Genomic DNA, 22699 nt, shown 5'->3' on the forward strand with positions numbered 1-22699 from the left:
GACCAAAGGTTAACCAAATCTGCAGTAAACACTGGACAACCCACCCAGACACAACCCAACCACAACTCAATACATGTGCATCGAGGTATACTGGGTAGAGGTGAGAATGTCCCTGGACCTATCATTTTCAGCTGTGCTTCTCCAGGTCACATGGCCTGGCTTTGAATCCCTATTACCTCATAGCTGCTTGATGAGTTCCAGAACATAAGAGCCTTAGCCAGGAAGGCTCTTGACTAGGAACCCCAGGCTCACTAGCCTGGTTAGACAATATACCCTGTACTAGTGGAGGTGTCAGGTGATTAGGCATTTCCTTTCCTGTTATGATTGACATTTTAGTTACATGAGCTGAAAAGCTTTGGAGACCAAGACCACCCAGCCCTAAACTGGTGGCTGAACTAGGCTTTGCGGGCCGCCTATAGGCAGAAAATTGGACATGGAAGGCTTGCTTAAGTCTTCCTCTGCTGGAAGTACTCCAATGAATATCACCCTTTACAGAAGAGTGGGACAGGTAACTCAAATGAATCTCCAATGCACAGCAAGATAGGAAAGACTAATATAGAACTCAAGCTCAATTGAGTGCAGCAAGGCAAAACTCACCCTTTTAAATGTGTGTATAAAAGCTTCGTGTATCACAAGCATGCAGTTGCCAGTCTAATCCAGAAGTGGGATACAGGCAGTGTGCAAGCTGCCTGATGCACTGCACCTTTTTTTCCCTTTGGTTTTTTGAGACAGGGTTTCTCTGTGTAGCTTTGGTACTTTTCCTGGAACTCACTCTAGACCAGGCTGGCCTTGAACTCAGAGATCTGCTTGTCTCTGCCTCCCCAGTGCTGAGATCAAAGGTGTGCGCCACCACTGCCCTGCTTCACTCCCTCAACTTCTTGATCATGGCATTTGAGCCCTGTAATTAGACAATCTTCTCGTTTGCAGTTTGTACAACTTGAGCATTCTGGGAATTTCCACAACATTCTAGATTGGACTCCCAAGTGGCCAACCTCCAAAATCACTTCCCGTCACCACTTTGGGAGGAGTTTTAGTTAGTCTATAATTCCAGCACTCGGGGGGTGGAAAGGATTAAGACTACCACCTTACTCTAATTAAAAAAAAAAAAAAAAAAAAAAAAAAGACCCCTCACATCTATGTCCATTAGGGAACAGTTCTCAAGGTATGCCCAAAGCCCACCTGTACTCTTGGCTTGCTTCAGGATGCTGCTAAGTCTTTTCTGCTACTTCACTTAGTTCCCAAGCACCTTGAGAACCCAACCAATGGCAGCCTTAGTGGTATACATGTCTCAGGTCTACTTAAGGTTTCCATTCAATCTATTCCTGCCAGGATCAACCAAAAGGGCACTGAATAAGTACACAAGGCTTCAACTGACTTATAGCAACTCTAGTTTATCTAACATCCAGGTAGCTTGGCAGTGGCTGCATACCAGGCAGGAAGCAGAACTTGGACTATCATACATGCATCTTAGTCATCATGTCTGAGGAAAATATGTGATCACATAGCTACTACTCATGTAGCTGTGGTCTAGTACCCACTACCACCCACAATAGAGAATTGCTTAGTAAGGCTCTGAAGTTATCAGTTACAACAAACAGCCAAGCTGCACAGTACTCAAAACTGAGACTAGGCCAGGCTTGCTGGTACACCATAATGGCAGAACTCTGGAAACTGAAGCTGAGGCAGTAGAATCCTGCATTCAAAACTAAAAAACAAAAACCTGGAGGCTGAAACATTGCTCATGGTAAGGCAGCACACAGCTTGCTTGAAGCCCTGGGCTCAGTCCACAGAGAAGACAGGTAAAGATTACAGGATTGAGCAGACAATAAAGCCTTTCCACCTGTGGAAATGCCAACAGCATGCTCGAGACGCACTCTAGTCTTGTGTTTTGCAAAAACACTCCATATGGCAACATGATTATTTTATTATATACTTTATATAAAAACATCCAAAGTCCAAACACACATGCCCCACCATCAGGGAGTGTCAGAACCCTAGATTCTCCTTTTCCCTCAAGCATTTATATCCCAGTCACAAAAATGGAGCTGTAAAGGGTGTATAAAGACAAATGAGATCTTGCTTGTTACTGTACAAGCATCTGAAGTGACCTTGACAAGAGAAGCAAAATCTACCTTAGTTAAAGAACAAACAGTGCCTGCAACCTGCCCACAAGCAGTTACCATTTCTTGTAATTGGCACCTGACATGTCTGTAGGGCACAGGAAATGTTGAGACAGACATGAGCCAGGCTATTGCTTCTCAGAAGGCACACATCTCCATACCATTTATTAGTAATTCCTGACAATCTATAGGAGAATCTGTGAGATTCTACCTACTTTGAGGTATTAAATGCATAAGAAAAGGATTAGTTATGTCCAAGTAACATGCAATGAAATTTTTAAACCAACATGGTTAAATGTTAAGATTTTTAGAAATCAAAATATTTATTCACATGATTTTTAGACTAGTCAAAGCTATTCTTCTGCAGTAATGGTTTAAGTGCAAGTGATGCTGGCTTTCACATTGGCGTTCTTCAGAGTAGAGACACGTCAGTTGTTCTTGAATAAGTCAATGCAGCTCTGCAAGAGGGAGACATTGTTCTAGGGGGAAAAAAAGTGTGTGTAAGTGAATGAAATAAGCCCAGACGGTTTTCCTCCTGAATTCTGAATCTGAAGTAGCCAAACCAGGCGACCCTTTCCTCCAGGACAGGTTGCCCCAGACTAACCACAGTACCCTGAAAAGTCCAGTAAGGATTGCTGTTGTTAGTGGAGACCAAATCTATGCCCTTCATTATTGCTAGGGCACTGATCTGCCACTGAGCCCAACCCAAACCCGATTGTAATTTAAATACAGGTGTTAAAATTCTTTAACCCCATAATTCAAGTAAGACCCCAGGATTAAAAACATGCCATTCTTTGTTTCTCTGCTAGCTACCAAGTACACAACAGGCCAATGACTTTTTAGTAGGTGAATCTCTGTGAGCTCCACACCAGCTGCCAAGGCTACAAACAAAGCAAGTTCCAAACCATAGCTATAGTTCACAAGTCTCAAACAGAAAAAGAAACTCAAGATACCAAAATGCCTCCATTTGGTATGTGATTGCATGGCAGTATTTCACTACATAGTCCAAGTTGTCCTCAAACTTGAAATTCTCTTGCTGTTATCAGCCTCTTAACTACTCAATAGACTTTAAGATCTGTGCTACCACACATGGTTCAGAAAGAGCTTACTAATAAAAATCATGGCGAGAACTGACAAAGTGGCCTGTCAGGACTGTGAGAGGGAGGCAAGAAAGAATACTCTAAACCTCAATTCAACCCATCTCCACAGCAGTGGGACCATCAGCTGGCAAATGAGCAAGTCCCTAAAATGTTGGGTTAACAAAGGAACTCACTCTGGCATGCTTTATTTCCAGTTCAGACATTTCAATTAGGTTCTTTCTAAATGCTGCCACTCTCTTCCGTTTGAAGTTTATTAGTTCTGTGGGAATAAAGAGTTAAAATTACCAAACTGTAAGTTCAATTTCCCCACTCATTAATTATAGCTCCCAAATAGCCCCTTTCACAAATGACCTCCAGCACTTCCTTACACAGCCATTCACATAGCACATTGCCTGCATGTGGGTCAGCACGTGATCACTAAGCATGCCTTGGTTAAAGAACTGGTAGCCCAGGATTGCCCAAATTTGGGATAATCCTTTTCTCCACCTCCTGTACATCCATGGTAGGATTCTAGATATGGATCACCATGCTTACCTACCTTATGAAAACTTGAGGGATAAGGATGAATCAAATCACTGTCCTATCATAGCTACAAGTATGCATGTGAGGAGGTAGATAATATTCTAGTACTTAACACTGGCTTTGTTTCATGCCCATCAAGGTAAGATACATACATGAGAGCCTCCCAGAAAAAGACCATACCTTGTATTCAAGCCCCTTTCTCAGACACTGCTGGTGAGCTCCAGGCTAACACACATCTTCAGACCAATTTCATCTGGGAGTGTGCTAACAAAGGGGATAGACCCCACCCTCTGCCTCACTGACCGATTTCTCCTATCATATAACCCACTATTATTGTCTCTAGTGTTGAGGTATGAACTCTCCTCAACCCCTACCATGTTGTTCCTTCTTATTCCATGGTGGTAATTCTAACACATCCCTAGAATAACTAATACACTCCCCATTCCCCAATAATCTCAATGTCCTGCTGTGGAACAATCTTTTGTACACTGTAAATATGTATTACTATCACTGGTTAATAAAAAAAAAAAAAAAAAAAACTAGCCGGGCGGTGGTGGCGCACGCCTTTAATCCCAGCACTCAGGAGGCAGAGCCAGGTGGATCTCTGTGAGTTCGAGGCCAGCCTGGGCTACCAAGTGAGTTCCAGGAAAGGCGCAAAGCTACACAGAGAAACCCTGTCCCGAAAAAACCAAAAAAAAAAAAAAAAAAACTGATTGGCCTATAGCTAGGCAGCAAAAGGTTAGGTGAGACTTGTGGACAAAGAGTGCAGGGAAGAAGGGTACAGTCACGAAGAGTCACCAGGAAGCAAGATGAACATGCTGTGCTAAAATCGGTACTGCAACATGGCAGATCGTAGATAAGAAATATGGCTTAATTAGATGTTAAAAGCTAGTTAGTAACAAGTCTAAGCTATCAGCCGAACATTTATAGTTAATATTAAGTCTCTGTGTGATTATTTGGGGAGCTGGCCAGCAGGATAGAAAAACTACTCCATCTACAATGTCCTTTTATAATTATTTACTTAATTATTTTCTGAGTTTTGTCTGCATGTAGGTGTGTCCATCACATTCATGCCTGGTGTGCATTGAGATCTGAAGCGGGTAATCAGTTCCCGGTGGAGTTGCAGATGGCTGTCAGCCACCATGTGGGTGCTGAGAATTGAACCCTGATACTCTACAAGAGCAGCAAGTGCTCTTAGCTACTGAGCCAACTCTCTTGCACCTCCACAACCTAACAGGAACAGCTGAGTTTTCTTTAGTATTAAAACTCATCTTTCTTGTGTTACTGGGGACAAGCCCACAGCCTCAAAAATGCAAGGGAGGCTGTCTACCAGAACTGTACACCAGCCCTGTGGGGATGGGGGGTTACTTCTGCATAATTTGTAATATCTGTTTCCAAATAAAAATTAAGTACAGAAAAAATGCTCAACCTTCTTTTGCAGATTCAGAAAGCTGTTCAAACTTCTGGCAGCATTCCTGCTGGTGAGTCTCAGCCAACTTGACATCTTTGCTTTTTAACCGGGCCTTGTCCAAAGCTTTGTTTGAATTCTCATAGTCAATTAGGGCTTTTGTGCGTCTGTATAGGAGATCCTGGGAAGCAAATTAATAGCCATGATGTAATTTCCAGAGAACAAAAGAAAAACATCATGTGTTGAAAATGAGTGTCTAGACATGCACACAAAGTCTAAAAATTAGACTAAAAGCACCAACACTTTAAAATGGCAAAAGGTAAGGCTGTAGCCCATTTCTATATCCAACACTAAGGCTTTATTTTTGTAGCTACGTGTAAGTGTCTGCACACATGAGTCTGAAGGCACCAGATCCCTAGAGTTAGAGGTACAGGGAGTTGGTTCTAAATCCCCTGACATGAGTGCAGGATATCAAACTGCTAGACTATCACTCTAGCTCTTTACCCAGCATAATCTTTTTTTTTTTTTTTTTTTTTTTTGGGGGGGTTTTCGAGACAGGGTTTCTCTGTGTAGCTTTGCGCCTTTCCTGGGACTCACTTGGTAGCCCAGGCTGGCCTCGAACTCACAGAAATCCGCCTGTCTCTGCCTTCCGAGTGCTGAGATTAAAGGCGTGCGCCACCACCGCCCGGCAACCCAGCATAATCTTAAACCTTCACAAGGGATTGAGGATGTAGCTTATTGGTATAGTGCTTATCTAGCATATTCTAAGTTTGATCCTTAGCAGCACCAGAAGGGAAGGGGGAGTGGAGACAAACAAACTCCACCTCTAAAATGAGGGTGCCCAATTCCCAACACTTTTTGAAAATCTTTGATGACAACTTCCTTCTTGTTAAATCAATAACTGAGGTTATATCAGAAAATGGAGCACAGCATATCAAAAACATCTATTTACTGCTGAGTGAGTCAAAGAGAATGCCACTGAGCCATGACCATCCTTGCCCCTCAAATCCCATTACTGAAAATCAGCACCAGGAACCCACTTAACTTGAAATAAAAGCATGGGTCTAATACCATGAAACCTATTGTTTGAGTTCTAGGCCAGTAAGAGGCCCTGTTTAAAAGAGGGTAAAATGTATCACACCACAGGAAAAATTCTCAGGACTTCACATACATGCATGCACAAACACAAAATAGACATCTTAAGCAATAAATTTCTGGTTGGGCAAGATAAATGAAGGGCTGTTAATGGGCCACCTTACCTTTGCAGCCTCTATGTTGAGCATGTAGTATCGGAGGAGCTCTGTCAGTTTTAAATCTTCATCTGATGAGACTCGACCTTCCACTTTCTGATTTAAACAAGTAAAGGTCACCAGTCAGGCAGAAATAAAATCTAGGGACCTTAACTAAATATTACCAAGGCCAACACAAAACTTCTTACCCTCAGTTTTTCAAATAGCTCTGCAACCTTCAATAGGTACCTGAAAGTATATAGAAGGTCACAGACATACAGAAAGTTATCAATACTTAAAACTACCAGTCAAGAATCATACACAAGGTTAGCAGAATGGTGGTGGTGCACATTCTTAGTATGGGCATTTGGGAGAGACGCAGGCAGAACTTGGGAGTTTGAGGGCCAGCCTGGTCTACAATGTGAGTTCCAATGAACAAGGGAAAGGCATTTAAGAATTGGATGCTGGCAGTGGAGACCCTGGCAGCAAAAGTAGCTACCACAGTTAGTTATTCTTTAATTCTATTGGGCATGATAAATTTAATTCAACAGTTATATACATTTTGATTGGCTTTGAAAATTATAACATCTTACAAGGACTCCAATTTGCAGTAAGGCTCATTAAGAAAGGGAATGGCTCAGTAGCCTTTAGCCTACTGGCTATGGGTGGGTTAGGACTTCTGTTGGTCTTTTCTGTATCGAACAGATTGCAAGCCCAGTGCCACTTTGAGATCTTTGGCAGCAGTTAACTCTGCAGCTCACACATGATTGAGCCTGTATGATAGTAAGTATTCAGAAACGGGTAATGCCTGGGGGGCGCTCACCAACCTAAGACAGAGCGCCTGTGTGGCCTGGGCAGGCGTCTCCATGACGGGTAAGGTGACCTGCTGACGTCCCACGCAACCTAAGTCAGAAGCTCATTTTTTAGTAAAAGGGAACTTCTGCCCTCCGGGGTTCTCCCATTGTGCTGTAAGCCTGTATTCAAGACCTCCTCCCTCCTTCAATAAACAGCATTTGGCATAAAAAAAAAAAATCTGATGCTGGAAACAACATTTGATTAGACTGTGTTTCAGGGCAGACTGAAGCCAGCATTAATACCTGAGGGTTTTTTTGTTGTTGTTGTAGTTCTGTTTTGTTTTGTCAAAGACAGGGTCTCACATAGCTCAGACTTGCCTCAAGATCACTATAACTGAGGGTCACTGATCCTCCTGACTCCTGAGTAGTGGAAGTACAGGTATGTGGCACCAACCAGGGCTTTGTGAATGCTAGACCTGCCCTGGTCTCCTTTCCATTGTACCTCACTGTAACATTTAATGAGGTCTATGGATTGAACTAAGTAAGGCCCTTGCATAAGCTAGGGAATCACTTTGCTTACTTTTTGATGACTGTGGGTTCTTCTAAGGCGAGGCTATGCAAGCAGGCTGCAGTGTGGATGTAGTCATCAGCAACATCTGGGAAAAGAAGCACAGACCTTGTTATCTGAGAAGACCATAGACAGCAGAGCTGTAAGTGGCCAAGCAGAGAGGTAAAGGAAAGGTATTTACTTTTGTGACATCTGGTCATCTTGTCCGCTTTGGCACAGGAATCCTTGATCCTGTTGTAATAGTTAATAAGGAAGTTCTTCTCTTGTTCAAAGAAGTCATCCACCTCCTAAAGAGGAGGAAAAAGGAACTTAAGCAAAACTGTTAAGAGGAATATGTTGGATAAAACACATCATAAAAAAAAAGAAGAGGAATAGGTTTTGTATTAGAGAAAATATGGGCAATCCAGCACATTGGTGGCTGAGGTACAACCACCGCTGAAATGAGTCTAGCTTGGACTGTAGTGAAAACCTGCCTCCAAACCAAACAAAGTGGTTATTAACAATCATAGATTATCATGAGACTTATATATTTACAATTCCCAAGACTGGCAAAAATAATCAAGTACTAACAGGTTGCATTAGCAGAGAATCATTTTGAAGAGCAACTTTGTGAATGGCCAATAAATACAGATATCCTCCACAACCCAATTCCTGTGCTGCAGCTCTTGGGTGGGACACTGCCACCTAGCCTTGAATATCATTTGTATTTGTGTAGGTTTGTATCCATGTTTTTGTTTTTGATTTGGCTGATTTCAGACTAACAATTTGGGGGTGCCTGACAGCCCTTGCCAGGAATAGCAACTGACCCGCAATGTATATGCATAAAACCCACACCATGCTGTCTAAGAAACTCCATTTCCAATCTTCCCCTTCTCTTAGTACCTGTGTCCTATGCTCCCTTCTCAAGCCCTGGAGAAGCAAAGCCAGATACCAGATAGTAACTGTCAAAATCATTATTTACAAAGAACAGGAAGGCACTAAGTGTGAAGAAATAAGGCACCCATGAACAAGAATGGGAATTTGTCATTATCTTCTAAAGCAGCCCTGCTGGTTCCACAAACAAAAAGCCAAGCAGACAATGTTAACTGTAATCTTGACACAATCTAAAAACAGTCACTTCAACATATAGTAATGTTAGTAAACACATCTTCCTCTTGTATTAAGTACATAAAATCTAGTATCTGTAAGATTTAAAATCTAGTCTCCACAAGGTCTGGTGGCAAACACCTTTTCTCTCAGCAGCTGTGAGGAAAGGGCAGGTGGAGCCAGGCCATTCAAGGCTGCAAAGTTGAGTCCCTGTCTCAAGGGAGAGAGAGAGAGAAAACACTAGTTCCTTGTGTCCAGCTAAGCTACATGTTTTCACTATCACCCATGGCTGGCACCAACGCACTCTGCAGTGCTTGAATACTGGCTTCCACGCACACTAGGAAGTGCTGCAGCACCACAGAGCAACCATCCTTGTTTTCAGACAGGGTCATGCCATGTTACATAGGCTGCTGGTCTACCTCTATACTAGGTTCATAACCCTGTCATACCATGTTCACAGCTTACTTTCTTTTTACAACTGAGAAACTGACATCCTTCCCCAGAAGACTCAAGGATGGAAAAGTTAATGTTGGAGAAAGTGTATTCTGAGGAAATAAATGAAAGTTAAGTTGCCAGACATGGTGGCCCATCTTTAACCCAGCACCCAGGAGGCCAGGCTGGTCCAGGACAGCCAGGGCAACACTGAGAAACCCATCTTGAAAAATCTGAAAAAGTAAAGAAACCATTTCCTAAGAAAAGATTAACATCTGATTTATAAACACTGCCCTTCTCCAAAGAAAATTCATCTACTCCCATGAAACCAAGAATTTTCTGAAACAGCCTAAGCTTCTTACCTTCACTCCAGAAAAAAGGACTTCATCAGCACTCTTCACCACACTTTTAAAAAAGCCACCAAACATCTCTTTGGTATTTTTCCGTCTAACACTTAGCTAAAGGAAGGAAATTCCAAAAGGACAGTTTAGGATATGGCATCTGTTTCTGTTAGTATCTTAGTAATCACACAAGTAACACGTTTTACTAGCACAGGCACACCCAAGGTACTTTAATCCTTTCTCAAACAACAAAATCTAAAACATAAATTCAGATTATCATATTCTAAAAGTCTAATCTAACATTTCTGAACCATGGAGGCACCGAGTCCTAGAGGCTTTTCAATTCTTGGTAGAACTACTATTTGATACTATTGATATCAGGCTTCAAGATTTTAAAGATTATTTTTTTCCCTTTGAGATAGTGTCTCACTATGCAGTCCCAGCTCTCCTAGAACTCACTATATATATATATATATATATATATATATATATATATATATATATATATATATATATATATACACACACACTCACTGGTCTCCAACTCACAGAAATCTGCTGGGATTAAAGGCTGTATAACCTAGGCTTGCTTAATATAAGTAAAGAAACACACTTTAAAAAATAACAAAATAGGGGCTGGAGAGATGGCTCAGAGGTTAAGAGCACTGACTGCTCTTCCAGAGGTCCTGAGTTCAATTCCCAGCACCCACATGGTGGCTCACAACCATCTGTAATGAGATCTGGCACCCTCTTCTGTATACATAATAAATAAATAAATCTTTAAAAAAATAAATAAAAAATAATAAAGGTATAATCAATTTCAATTCTTTCAATATTAAAAAGAGGAAAATTAGTCTAAGGGAGAAGTCATTCTCTTTCAGTGTTTTTTTACCTCCCCACCCCCACCCCCCAGAGCTGAGGACCAAACCCAGGGCCTTGCGCTTGCTAGCAAGCGCTTTACCACTGAGCTAAATCTCCAACCCCCATCAGTGGTTTTTTAAAAGTGACCTCTATAATGGATAAGCAGGAAGAGAAAACATTGTTTCTCCACCCTTTTTCTGTATTGATAAATTGAAACTCAAGAAGCTCCTATTTTAGAAGTATTTCAACTATGGAAATGGAAAAATTGCCTTACATCCTGATCATATTCCAGGAAAACATGAAAGTTTCGGTCTTTACTGAGAACAGGGTGAGAAGAAAGCCGCTGAAGAAAGACTTCATGGGAAGACACAGTCTTCTTAAAGACAGCGAGATACTCACTGAAAAAACATGTGCACAAAGAATTCAGTTGGCATTGCTCAATTCCTGCCCAATACAGCTCATTCCTTACCTCCACTCTTTTGCTCATGATCACTAAGGAAAGTAATGCAACTAGACTTGACCTAAACACTATGATTCAATGCAGTAGCTAATTAAATAAGGCAGCTGCCATTTTGGAATTCGTAGACTGAACTAAAGAAGGTAAAAAGTTCTACAGTGGTAGCTGAATTTGTTACATCCAGTCTGAGACTCCAAGCTTACATGCAATTACTGCTGTAATCAGTAAGAACAAGATATTCCTGTCTTTAAAAGATTGAAACCTCTTTCATTTCATTCTGCAGGGACATGAGTACCACTGTTGGTACAGGCCTGATAATAAAGAGTTGTTGAAATAGGATGATGGTGGAAGGGAATGAGTGCTTCTGAGTCAAGATAAAGAAATCCAAGGCACGCACGCAGAGATTTAAGGAAAAAAAGCACACAATACTTCTAATGTTTCAGGCACATTTGCTGGCTCATAACTAGCTGGTTTGTGTGCAAACTTTAAGGTGTTATAATCTGTGAACCTGGCCTCCTCTTTCAAGGCATCTATGTGGTCATTCAGAAGATTCTGCAGCAGCATTTGCTACAATTTAGCAAAGTTCCAGAAGTACATCATATAACCTGTCAAAATCTACAAAATGTAGTTTAGAAAAATGGCACTAGGCAACACATAGATCTATTTTTAACATCAGTCCTTCCCATTCGGTTCCCGTGCACTTGCACTTCTTACAAGAGAGAGCAAGAAAATTCACTTACGCTTCCAGTTCTTGCTTCATCTTGGCAAATTCTTCTTTTGTCATAGATCCTTCCCCTTCTCCCAGTTTCTGCATCTTCTCTCGAGGGCCATCAAAATCTGGCTTTGTAGGAGCAGGAGGGATCTGTAGCAGAGGCAGGTAATCTTACCCCAGTGGTCATACATGGGGTACTGTCATCTCATCAGCTCTGCCAATACAGATGGCCACCCCAATCAAGCTGGCTAAAAATCAGCTCCCATTTCATGCAAACTTTATTCTTTCTAATCCTTTAAAAAAGAATTATCCTAGCTGGGCATGATGGCAGACCTTTAATCCCAGCATTCACAGGACAGAGGCAGGTGGATCTTTGTGAGTTCGAGACCAACCTGGTCAACAGAGATAGTTCTAGGATAGCCAGGATATATAGAAAAACTGTCTAAAAAAACAGAAACAAAACTCCTCCTTACAGTAGAGCATTGATTACTATCTTTTCAGTTTTAGACAGCTGGCAAAACACCACAGCACACATACACTGCTCCACTGTCAGCTTACAACAGGCACAATTAATGCTAACGATGACTAATCATTCAGAATGAGGCTTCCACACACCAAAAGGAATTCCCTCTATTCCCAAAGATTCTCATTTTGGTGCTGGAGAGCTAACTCAAGGGTAGAGTTCCTACCTAGTGTATTTAATACTCCATATCATAAAACCAAGTTTATTATGTTTTAATTAACAGAACATTCTGAGCAAATATCAAATATCAACCTAATTCAATGTAAAAAGTTTCAGCCAGCTATGGTATAAAGCACCTCAGAGCAGAGACAGGACTCAAGAGTTCCAGGTCCTCTTAGGCTATGAGATCCAGTGTCAAAGAATTAGAGAGAAATCACTACTGGGCAGATTCTTCATTCTGCTCAGTTGGACAGGACGCCTATTTCAATTCATTTAAAAACTACCCATAAGCTCTGCCAACTGTCTCCATCACTGTAAGTACCACTAAGGAATTTTACTGTATGCTAATACTCAGGTTTCTTGGAAATAATTTCTACTGGTACTTGGTGTGGCTGTGAAGAGTAGACAGAGGGCTGGAGAGAAGGCTCAGTGGTTATGTTCAATTCACAGCACTCATGTACTTACAACCACTGTGAACTCCCAGCTCTAGGGGAAAAGACACTTTCTGACCCATGGGCATCCACACTCATACTCACACAGACACATTTACACATAATTAAAAAATAAATCGTTAAGAAAGAGAAAAACCAAAAATAAAGTTAGGTAAGACTTTGCTTTCCAATATATAAGCACAGACCTATCTGTGCTCTTACCTCACCACTCCTGTACTAGTCATATTTTAAATGCCGCCAACAACAGTTAATAGACAAAAAAAAAAAAAAAAAAAAAAATTAAAAATAGGCAGAAGAAACGAGACTTTTTACAAACCACTGCAAAACACAGAACTCACAATAAGTCCGGCATAATCTGTGGTTTCAGTAAGAGTGTCATGCAGCCACACGAAGTCTTCATGTTGCCTTGTAACAGAAAACTCTGGGCTCTGAAACGTGGGCAGTGTGGTCTGTAAAGAGAGGGAGTAAGTGGTAATCCACCATCTGATTAAAAAAGAAAATGGCTTTAGATTTCCTAGGCTGCACTATGGGAGTATCACAATCAAGATTAGTAAAAGTTCGAGGAAGTTAACAATTTCCACAATGAACCTTCCCCCAGCCATAAAAACAAAACAGTAAGCATATTAATTAATGCTAAATGTCTTCACCACAGTTTACTATGGCTCTGGAAATTGTCCTTGGCTTCCTTTTCCAGTGATTTACCTCATATGCAAATGAAAACCAAAAGGGAGAGTCAAAGCTGTGGAAGCGGCTGTGGCTACACATTTGCTTGTTAAGGGCTCCACCCCAGCAGAAAGGAACTAACAGCACAACACAGGAGCCCTCAACAGGCAAGACAGAAGCTCAGGTTCTCAGCAGTTTGCCACACTGCCCCTAAAAACAATCATTTCAACTCAAGAAATCTCTTTCCACTCTTCTGAAAATGCAACCCAGTACTAGTAGTTACCGCTAAGGTTATTCTGTCACTTACCTTGGTGTGCACTGTAAATTTGACCTTATCTCTCTCACTGAGTGCATCAGGTATGTCGATTTGAAGCGAAGGGTCAACATTCAGGTCCACAGACACAGATCTCAGCTGAAATACATTTTAATTATTAGACTATTTCCTACCGGTAGAGGGAGCCAGCAAGCATTCTTTTTAATGATGTGACCTATGGTAGGCTGCCCACAGGCCAGACCATCCAAAGATCTAAAAGGTCTACACTAGTAGGACATAGTGGTGCATGCCTTTAATCCCAGCACTCACAGATCTCTGTGAGTCCAAAGCCAGCCTGGTCTACATGGTGAGACTCTGTCCCCACCCTCCATTACCCAGTAAAATGGTCCACACTAGCTCAGACTGGCATAGTCGGAGATGGCACTCTCAGGTGTGAGGATCCTGAGTAGTAGAAAGGTAACTGGACCTCTACTTAAATCTGGGAACTGAACCTCCCTCCAGTACCACCATAACACAAAATAATAAACATAACACAAAACCTAATAAAACAAAGCAAACTCTTTCAAGAAATACATTCACTAGATCCAGCTGTTTTTCTTCTTTGCATAGCAGAAGCGAGTCTGGCAGGCCCCACTCCCAAGATCAGCTGGGCAACACAAACTGGACTTGATGCAGGAAGAGAAAAAAAATCTCAAAAGTTGGGTATGGGAAGAGATGGGAGGGTGGTTATAGAAGGATCTGGTATGTATGAATATGTTCAAAATATACTGTATGAAATATAGTTTTAGAAAGCATTTTCAAAAACCAGGTGTTTACAAATGCATTTAACTACCCAGCGGTGGTGGTCCATGCCTTTAATCCCAGCACTAAGGAGGCAGAGGCAGGTACATCTCTGTTGAGTTCAAGGCCAGTCTGCTCTACAGAGTGAGTTCCAGGACAGCCAGGGCTACACAGAGAAACCTTGTCTTGGAAAAAACAACAACAACAACAACAACAACAACAACAACAAAAAACTTTATACAAATGCTACCATACCATCATACCCAAACAGTCCTGACATCTTAGCATAAGGACTTTTGTTTTCTCAAATACTCTGCTCAGTTTCTTACATGCCCATTTGAGATCCCTGTAGACAGTCTGTAGCTAAGCAACATGCATACATATGACATAATATAGAATAAGCGTACTTACAGAATACGAGTTTTATTCTAAAACCAGAGTATGTCAAGAGGTTAGACACATTTGAAAGCCTGAAGGCCAAGGGACTTTTTAACCCCAATTTTGCTTAGTTCTGACATTTCTAAACAAGCAACCTTCCTTCTGTAAGTTACTATTAAGTAGACACAGCCTCCAAAAATTATCAACATATAAACATGGTCAGGTGGGATCTTAGGATAGGAATAAAACCAAAAGCCAGGCCTTAGGAATGGCAGGACTAGTAGGTACACAAGGGCAGCCAATCTCTGGGACACTTCTCTATAGAGTGCATTTTCTGGAACTCAGCAACAATGTCCATACTTGTGAATAATTTCCTTATTCTCTCTCCCCCTTTTTTTTTGAGACATGGTTTCATGTGGGGCCCTGGTTGGCCTGGCCTTGAACTCAGAGATCTGCTTGCCTCTGCTTCCCAAATGCTGGGATTAAAGGCATGAGCTACCACACCAGGCTCATTTCCTTATTCTTAAAAAAAGTCAGAAACTCCGGTTACTAGAGTTAACATGCTTTTCAGTGGTTGTCAACTCAGTTTCTCATGCTGCGTGACCCAAAACATAAAATTATTGTTGCTACTTCATAACTGTAATTTTGCTTCTGTTATGAATTATAATGTAAAAATCTGATATGCAACCCCCAAAGGCTGAGAACCACTGTAAATGTTGACGATTCCTTAACCTTTGCTCATGAGCCTAGCAAACTCAGAAGCCTATAAAAAAACTCACTGGACTACCTTTGGCATTACGGTGTGTGTGTGTGGGGGGTGATCAAGTAAATAGGGTTTCTCTTAAGTACTATAGGCAAAGTGACAATGGAGTCCACCACAGAGTAACTGGTTTTATCTTCTTACACTGACATCACAAAGGGGTATATTAGCTCCTACCACTTACATCCACATGCAGCAGTAAAAAGTTGTGCAATGCTCAGAACTAAGTCAGCACTTGTATCCTCATTCCAGAACCACCAAACAGATTAAAAAATTAGCATTCCTGTTTATGCTTAGCTAGCAAAACCAACACCCAGTAGTCCAAAACCAGACAGCATTTGCTAAATAAACCAGGCCCAAGGGTAGAAGAGTGGTAACCTTCTTGTCACCTACTTCATCCCAATCTTTTAAAACTATATGCAGTTAATTATACCACACCCCTCCACTTCCTTCCTTCAAACACTCCCATATACTCCTCCTTATTCAAATCCATGGCCTCCTCTTTCAATAGTTACTTACAAATACATACACACTATCTATGTTACATATGTGTTTTCCTAGGAGACACAATCCCACAGTAAACTTCCTGTTGCTTAGGCTCTTAGAATCTTCCTGTCCCCTCCTCTTCTGCAATGATCCCTGAGCCTTACAGATACAGCAGTTGGGACTGGCCTCCATAACTACATTTTGATTGGTTGTGATTGTTCTATAATGGTCTGTCTATTGCAAAGATCAGTTCCTTAATGAGGGAGGAGAGCTACACATCCCTGTAGTTACAAAGAGAAATACTTAGAATGTAGTTAGGAATTACGCTGGTTTAGTTAACTGTCAGCTGTAGGTTCTCCTCCAAATTCATGACTTCATTAGCCTTGGGTAGCTGGCTTGGTCTCCAATATCAGGTATTAGGATCCCTAGAGGAGGGGATCCTAAGTTTAACTACAGAGCTGTTGGTCAGAAACGCATACCAATACACTGCACTCTTAGGGTTATAGTGCCATGCTGGGCATAGTTGTTTGTAGTTCACAGACACCAGTTAGGTAGGAATGTTGACTGCTTCCCTCCTTGAAGCTTGCAGAGCACCTCCTGGTCCCAGGAAAGCTAGTCCTCAAAGAAGTCTTTCCTATCAGGTCAATTTTCCAGCTCACAGGGCCTCTGTCTGAAGTGTATGGAGTCTTCAGCAATAGTATGGACTTTCCACCCCTGGAAGAACCAAGGGCAATACCAATAGCCTATATTTCGGGGAGTCTCTTAGACTGCCACTGACTCTTGGGGGTACTGTCAGCCCAGACCCCATAAATCTTCTGAAGAAAAATTAATTTTAGTGTGTGTGTCTGTCCCCTTGTTGCTGAGGCCGTATCAGATCCCCTGGAGCTAGTGTCACAGGCATGTGTACTGGGAGCTTAACTGCTAGACTCTGAAAGCAAGCCCCACTCAAGGCTGAGATAGTCCCTTTCCCTGAATCTTGAAGTATGAAGGTACTGGTTATTCACAGTATTGGCCAATTGTCTAATTTAGGCCAAATGCTTTGGGGATAGAGGGGAAAATTCATTTACATCAGAAGAGAGAAGGTAACCATGTGGTAAGCATGCTTCAGAACCAAATTCAACCTTGGGCAATCCAGATTTTTAAATCATAGTTAGTTACCTCTTGCTGAGACCCCTTAAACTAATTGTAAATCAAATCTAAAACAATATCCACCCTCACATAAACTTTGTACTTCCCTATATTTACCCTCTCCACAGAGGTAAAGAAGCACTGTTAATTATTGCTGAAGGCCTGGTACTCACTATGTAGACCAGGCTGGCCTTGAACTCAAGATCTGCCTGCCACGGCTGGGATTAAAGATTAAAGCACCGCTAAATAATGCTTATTGGTAAAGCAGCTTTAAAAGTGTTTCAAGTAAAAGTCACATACAGTAACTGCTTAGGTTGTCACAGCCCTTTCAAGTTCTCCTTTAGACCAGTGTCACACACTCAAAATGCTTTGTTAATCTAGCCCCGTTTTTGTATAGTGTTAAGTCATACAGAGCCAAGCAGTGCATGTGGACGTGTTAGAGGCCAGCCTGGTCTGAGCAAGTTCCAGGACATCTGGGGCTACACAAAGTAATCCTGGGGTGAGGGTGGGGGAGCCATATAGTGTCATTCCCTATTATTTCCATTTTTATTTGATCATTATGAAGAAATTTACTACAAAAAACTACTTGTTTATATTTAAATTATTTTTCTATTTCCCATTTCTAATGCAGAAAAATATACATACTGTAGGAAGAACAGTCCTAAATTCCAATGTTGATATTAAGTGAATCAAATTATCAGTCCTACTGTTTACTCCTACCCTGAAGCTAACTAACTTTATGTAATTCATCTGTATGTATTCTATCAATACTGTGGTACTAGAGCACAAAAAGCAACTGAGGTATCCACAAGCACTATACCAACTCTCTCTTTAAATGTCTCAGCCAGTCAGGCCACTATCCTCTCACCTCCACAAGTGGAGATGCGTACTCACACAATCAATGTAATAACTTAGAAACATGGACTAGAAGGGCTGCAGGAAGTGATCAGATTTGCACCACTCATCTTAGTGAGATGGAACCCAGAGAGACCCATCCCTGCTGACACTAGCCATTCTTACCAGTGTAGTCTACCAACACACAAGCAATCCACAGTAGAACACTGCAGACAGCAGGGCATTTGGAGGCTACTCAGCCCTAAGTTCCCAGAACAGGAACTAAGGCTGGGAAGAAGGTTAGTGCAGCGTACTCAGCGAATGGATAAACAGAATCATCATTTCACAAGGCTGCAAGCCCAGTACTAGTCAGAATATGCCAAATTGCTGCCTTAGATAATTCCTGTCAAGAGATCTTAGCTATCTGGACTATTTTCAAAAAAAAAAAAAAAAAAAAAAAAAAAAAAAAAATCACAAAAGATTCCATTTTCCTCTTTTAGAAGAATCTTCAATGGCTTACTGGAAAATAGGTGCCAAGGCCAGCAAGAAGGCACTTGTGGCCAAGCCTGATTATCCAAGCTAGATGCCCAGGACCCACACAGGGGGAGAACTAACTCCCACAAGTGTCCTCTGACTTGTGTCCACAAACGTAAAAAATAAAAAGGGGGAGGGTACATGTTGGCAATGAAGTCACTTTTGGAAAGCTAGATCATACAGAAAAATTTCCCAATTTAGGTATTACTTAAGTAAACTTACCACAAGATGTCTGCCCTGTAGTTCCCTTCTGATTACAAAGAATGAAACTGTTTCCTCAAAAAAAAAAAGCTATCCCAGCACTCCAGAAAGAGGCAGGAAACAGAAACAAACTGAGTTTGAGGCCAGCTTGGTCTACAAAGTTCCAGGACAGCCAGGGCAGAGAAACCCTCTCTCAAAAAATAACAAAATTGAGATATCACAAGATTGTAACCACACTACATTTTTGAACTCTTGATAATTGAAGACATTCAGGTTTCTACCTACAAAACTGTTCTCACTTAACTACTCAACATAAGGTCCAAACAGCATGATTTTAAAGTGTGTGCTTGCTACTATTCTACTAGGCAGTCTATGCTGACCAATATCCTGGATCCTCTAGCTTAAGCTTCCTGAGTAGTATGCTAGGGTTGCAGGTATGGTCAGCCACATTCAGCAACAGCAAGACCAATCCAGCAATCCATTTCTAGGTGAAGTGAAATTCTGGCCCACAATGTTTTGTGAGAGCCGTAGCAAAAGAACCTCAGGTTCCCCAAATACAAACCCAGCATATACATCACTCACAAACACAGTAAACACAGTTGTACTGTTGACATGCTAAATTAAATGCAAAGAACTTGAAGAACTTGTTAAAGTTCCTCATAATATCTGGAAAAGGTCTCAAATGCTCAACAATCCAAGTTTAATGTAGCATTAAACTTTCACAACCCATCAACCATACATTTAAGCCCTTGCAATAAACGGGCAAACTTCACCCCTCTCATCACATCATTTTAGAAAGCTAGTTTAACCTCATGAGTGATTCTCAACTAAGGGTAAATTTGCTTGCTCAGTGCCAAAGGACATCTGACAATGCTGACAGATACAGGTGGCTACTGTCATCTCTAGCCATCTACTATGGAAAAGACAAAACACAATTTCACTAGTGCTTAGGTTTGATAGAAAGCCTGACTTATAAGCACTAGATCACAGTAAGTCAAACCCAGAAAAATCCTCTAAAAGCTGGCAGGCTTCTTTCTGCAGCCAAAACCTGAATACCATAACCGGCTGAAGTATACACAAATGGGACACTAAGACACCATGTGCAAGTTGCTGATCCAGAACTAAGGCGTGGGCAGCTTTGAGAAGCCACACTTCCTGAGTCATATGACTACAGTGCGAAACTTCACTGCACAAAACTGATAAATTTAGACTTGCTACGGTACTGATCAAAGTTCAAGACTGTCTATAACTAACAATCACAGTTAACTGAAGTATCTATAGAGAAACAGCAGCAGCAGTTAAACTTATAAATTTGTCACTACGTACATCTGAGCAATTCATTAAGTACATTAGTGAAAGTTCCAGTCAAAGTTGTTATAGGCACTAAGGACTGGCTTCAGGGCATTGCTCATGTTAGACAAACAAGCTACCACTGCTACATTCCCAGCCCTCTAACAAGGAGAATCCCTAGTTAAAAATGGCAGTAGAATAGAAAGTGCTAAAATAAGCGCAACTTTCACTCTCATTTCAGAATTTTCTTTTTTTGAGCAGGGTCTCCATACAGCCCCACTATCTACCTGGATGGTCCCCAGAGATCCTCCTGCCTCTGTCTCCCAAATGCTGGAATTAAAGGCATGGGATCCCACACCCTTTCAGAGTTTTTTTCTTCGGAGACAATAAGTCACTATCTAGTCCAGGCTGGCCTTAAGAGAGTCTTCTGCGTTAGCAAGATGGAACTACAGGCATCTAGTCAAAATTGAATACCCAGGGACAATCACAACACCCCAACACAAACAATGCTGTTGCACTTGATTTACCTTAATTTAGACGGACCCCACCAAGACACACAATGAATCTACTCTGATGTCAAATACTTAATGACTTTCTGTAACTGGAAGCCTGACAAGAAAGGTGTGCCAGGTGGTGGTGGTGGTGAACATCTTTAATCCCAGCACTCAGGTGGCAGAGGCAGGTGGACCTGAGTTCGAGGCCACCCTGGTCCACAGAGTGAGTTCCAGGACAGGCTCCAAAGCTACACAGAGAAACCCTGTCTCGAAAAACAAAAAAGCTAAGTAATTAGAGTACTTAAATAAAATTGTAAAATATATTAGTTGACAAAATTTGCCCAACTTGGACTCCAGTTCCATTTTGACACTTGCCAAATTTCCTTCAGATAACTCCTGCCATCTAGACCAGATCTGCTACTGCCTAGTACAGATCAGGCGACAAAAATGAAACCACGTGCTAAAAGCAGTAATTTATCTCAGTATTTCTCTAACTCAAACGAGAAGGAAGCAAAATCTGTGTAATTTCCTCCACTGTAGGTATGTGTTTGCACTCACTAAACCCTTAATCTCCAGTTTTGCTGGATCAGGGTGATGGTGAACTCACTTTTAAAATCTATTAGCAATTAATATAGGTCATTTTACGTAGCTGATTCTGCTCCAAGCTACAAGGAAACAGGTATCAGAAAACGAGAAAAAACAGCCATCAAAATCCCACCCAGCACCTATTATAAATGCTAGGAGAAAGAAAAGTTGCTAATTCTTCTAATGTAAAAGAAATAAAAGCTCTATCTCAATACAGTACCCTTGTTCCAACAATACCGTTGTTGGAACAATCCAACTGGTGCTTCAGACTGGTACTTACTAGATGAAAGTTTGTCCATTCAAAGACACTTTTTAAAAATCTAATACAACTCTTCTTTAAACGTAAGAGCTCCTAATATTTTTCTAGGATTTCTTTTAAGCTCATTTGTTGGGAAAACTATACTGACGATTCTGCACACAAAATCTTGACCCATAACCTATTTGTGCAATGAAAAATTCAAATTTAAAGAACCAATAAAAGTGGGATCGTTAATTGTCTATATAGTAATCTCCGTTTATGGCATCAGACCTCAGGATATTTGCAGCCCGGGGCTTATATCAACACACAGGATTTACTAAAAATTACAACTCCCACAAGGACACAAATAGCTTTTTTAACTTGCAAGAAAGATGCCACAGATTCTTGATGGAATTTTCCCACTTGCTTAAAGGAAAAGGCCCCGTTTTCTTAAAAGGGGGTAGGAATCGCCAGCGAACCTCCGATTCACTTTCCAAGGAGTTAAGTTTTAGGAGCCTTTAAACACGCTCCTAAGGTCTTCGGGCAACAGCCGCACTCGAATGACTGGCAGAGCGTCTGTCGGCTCAACACCATGAGCTCAAGAATCAGGGTCCTGTCTGTCTGCTTCTCCTTGGCCAGAGAATGAGGGCGCACTGAGACCCCACCGGAAAGCATTTATAAAGGGGCCGTTGGGAACGGGGTGGAGGGGAGCTCCGGGTCTTGCAAGTGCGAACCCGGGAGGCCGGAGGGACCTCCGACTTCAGGTAGCGAACCAGGGAGGGTCTCACCTTGCTGCGGTCCTCATCCTGCTGCTCCAGCAACTCGGGAACCGCGGCCATGGCGACGCGGGCCTCGAGCGAGGGCTGTCTGGCTGTGCGAGGAAAGAAGAGGCTGGGCCGCCGCCGGGGCGCCTTTCAGGGGCGGCCGCGGCCCCGCCTCCGCCGGCCTCCCTGCCGGACGGCGGCTGGAGGCCGCTGGACTCCGCCACCATCCCAGCAGCCCCGGGCGCAGGCCAGCGGCACGCCACGTGCTCCCCCAGAGAGGCCTCCCCCGTCCCCGCTGCCGTCCATCTTGGAGCCGGGCAAAGAAGCAACGCGGGGCCTACCCTCGCTCCGCGCCACGCGGACACCAGCACCGCAAGGCCGGGACGGGGACGCGAGATCCGAGCCCTCTCCCAGCGAGGCGCGCCTCGAGAAAGAGCGCCTACAACCGCAGGGGGAATTTATGGCTCAGCCAGAGTCCAAGATGGCGACAGACGGTGACGTACGCAAGACCTCGCGAGAGCGGAGA

At 42.2% G+C, this 22699-nt stretch overlaps 1 protein-coding gene and 1 non-coding gene across 3 annotated transcripts; both read right to left on the bottom strand.

The window, feature by feature from the left end:
* Window positions 1-1917: 1917 nt before the first annotated feature.
* Window positions 1918-22641, bottom strand: Snx5 (sorting nexin 5). Of its 2 annotated transcripts, XM_059261547.1 has the most exons (14): window positions 22515-22641; window positions 22198-22280; window positions 13735-13839; window positions 13103-13213; window positions 11659-11780; window positions 10736-10859; window positions 9622-9717; window positions 7923-8028; window positions 7754-7829; window positions 6589-6628; window positions 6410-6496; window positions 5172-5331; window positions 3394-3479; window positions 1918-2599 (listed from the first exon to the last, which is right to left on the bottom strand). In XM_059261547.1, exons 2-14 carry the CDS (start codon window positions 22246-22248, stop codon window positions 2549-2551), a joined length of 1215 nt encoding a protein of 404 aa, XP_059117530.1. In that variant the 5' UTR covers window positions 22249-22280; window positions 22515-22641; the 3' UTR covers window positions 1918-2548. The 2 variants fall into 2 exon arrangements, with proteins under 2 accessions (XP_059117530.1, XP_059117529.1); XM_059261546.1 differs by lacking the exon at window positions 22515-22641 and having other exon boundaries at window positions 22198-22363.
* LOC131910167 (small nucleolar RNA SNORD17) lies at window positions 18176-18414 on the bottom strand. The gene has a single exon (XR_009379026.1). It is a non-coding gene; the product is annotated as a small nucleolar RNA SNORD17 (small nucleolar RNA).
* Window positions 22642-22699: the final 58 nt, after the last annotated feature.

Source organism: Peromyscus eremicus, chromosome 4 (genome assembly GCF_949786415.1).
Source record: "Peromyscus eremicus chromosome 4, PerEre_H2_v1, whole genome shotgun sequence".
Classification (NCBI taxonomy): Eukaryota; Metazoa; Chordata; class Mammalia; order Rodentia; family Cricetidae; genus Peromyscus; species Peromyscus eremicus.